The following is a 1801-nucleotide window of genomic DNA, read 5'->3' on the forward strand; positions in this document are numbered from 1 at the left end:
CATATCCCCAATCCTGGTAGCCAGTGAGAAACTGGGTATTAAAGTTATCGGAACCCGTCACGAGGTCAACACTGTCTTTGCAGCTGATGCCGTCGCTCGTCTCTCTGGTGTGATAGGTGTGGCATGTGTTACAGCAGGACCGGGTCTAACAAACACTGTCACTGCTGTTAAGAACGCTCAAATGGCCGAATCACCATTACTCCTCATAGGCGGAGCAGCTGCGGGTATATTGAAGGGACGCGGGGCTCTGCAGGATATTGATCAGATGGTCCTGTTCAAACCGTTGTGCAAGTTCTGTGCAACGGTGACTCAAGTTAGGGACATTGTACCGACTCTTAGGAAAGCAATAGCTGCAGCACAGTCGGGCACACCAGGACCTGTGTTTGTGGAGTTCCCTATTGATACTCTCTACTCTTACTCAATGGTGCATAAAGAGATACTCCCTCAGAAGAAACCCAGGACCTTGCCTCAGATCCTTACCTATTGGTATATGAAGGCGTATGTCGCTCGTGTGTTTGGTAATGCATGGGCTCCTAAGGAGATGTCACCACTGCCTATAGTGAGGCCGTTCTGTGCTGATAGTGATGCTATGAAAGCTGCCGAATTGATAAAGAAATCCAAAAAACCTTTATTCCTTATTGGGAGCCAAACCGTCCTGCCCCCTGTTAAAGCTGAAGACACTCGTGAGCATTTGGAGGCCATTGGTATACCGTGTTACCTTGGGGGAATGTCTCGTGGGCTACTGGGACGTAATGGACACCTCCATATAAGGCAAAGGAGACGTGATGCACTAAAGGACTCTGACCTAGTCGTACTGGTTGGATCAGTCTGTGATTTCAGGTTGAATTATGGACGTGTTTTCAATAGCAAGTCTGTCATTATTGCCGTCAATCGTAACAAGACTCAATTGTATCTCAATGCTGGTATGACCTGGAACCCAAACCTAGCTCTACAAGGTGACCCAGGTCACTTCATAAAACAGTTAGCATCGTATCTCAAGAACTATCGGTGCGACCGAGGCTGGGTTGACCTCCTCAAGTCAAGGGATCAAGAAAAAGAAGCGGACACTAAATCAAAGGCCGAGGAAATACCAGACGAGCATCTCAATCCTCTTAAAGTTCTACACATTGCGGAAGAGGTTATGAGCCCTGATACTATACTGATAGCTGATGGAGGAGACTTTGTTGGTTCTGCCGCTTACATACTTCGTCCCCGTGGTCCCCTTACTTGGCTGGACCCTGGCCCATTTGGTACTCTTGGAGTTGGAGGAGGGTTTGCATTAGGAGCTAAGCTATGCTGCCCAGATGCTGACATATGGATCATATATGGTGATGGATCCTGTGGGTACAGTATACCAGAATTTGACACATTCTCCCGTTTCAAACTCCCAGTTATTGCTCTGGTGGGTAACGATGCCTGCTGGACTCAAATAGCTCGAGAGCAGGTCCCCATACTGGGCAGTGATACTGGCTGCATGCTGGAGTATTGCAACTATCACACTGTGGCTGAGGGTTTTGGTGGTCTGGGGTATGAACTGGAGCGTGGAATGGATGATGAGGCCATCAGGAAGACACTCAGTGAGGCTCAGGATGTTTCTCGTAAGAGCAATAAGCCGGTCCTCATTAATTGCTTCATTGGAAAGACTGACTTTCGTAAAGGATCCATATCTGTGTAAAGGATGGGACAATTGTGATTAGAATATATTATTATTATTATGCTGCAATTATGATTATGATTATGATCTTTATTATTATAGAAATTGATTTGTGATACGATGCATACACTTTTGGAGATTTTAATA

The 1801-nt window shown here is 46.3% G+C and overlaps 1 protein-coding gene across 1 annotated transcript; it reads left to right on the plus strand.

The window, feature by feature from the left end:
- Nucleotide 1: 1 nt before the first annotated feature.
- On the plus strand, nt 2-1696 carry LOC100640012 (acetolactate synthase-like protein; the record flags this gene model as incomplete). The annotated part of the gene is made up of 1 exon (XM_020005658.1): nt 2-1696. A coding segment is annotated over one exon (1674 nt), but the record flags the coding sequence as incomplete, so codon positions are not given.
- Nucleotides 1697-1801: the final 105 nt, after the last annotated feature.

This window comes from Amphimedon queenslandica, unplaced genomic scaffold (genome assembly GCF_000090795.2).
Source record: "Amphimedon queenslandica unplaced genomic scaffold, v1.1 AMPQUscaffold_11140, whole genome shotgun sequence".
Classification (NCBI taxonomy): Eukaryota; Metazoa; Porifera; class Demospongiae; order Haplosclerida; family Niphatidae; genus Amphimedon; species Amphimedon queenslandica.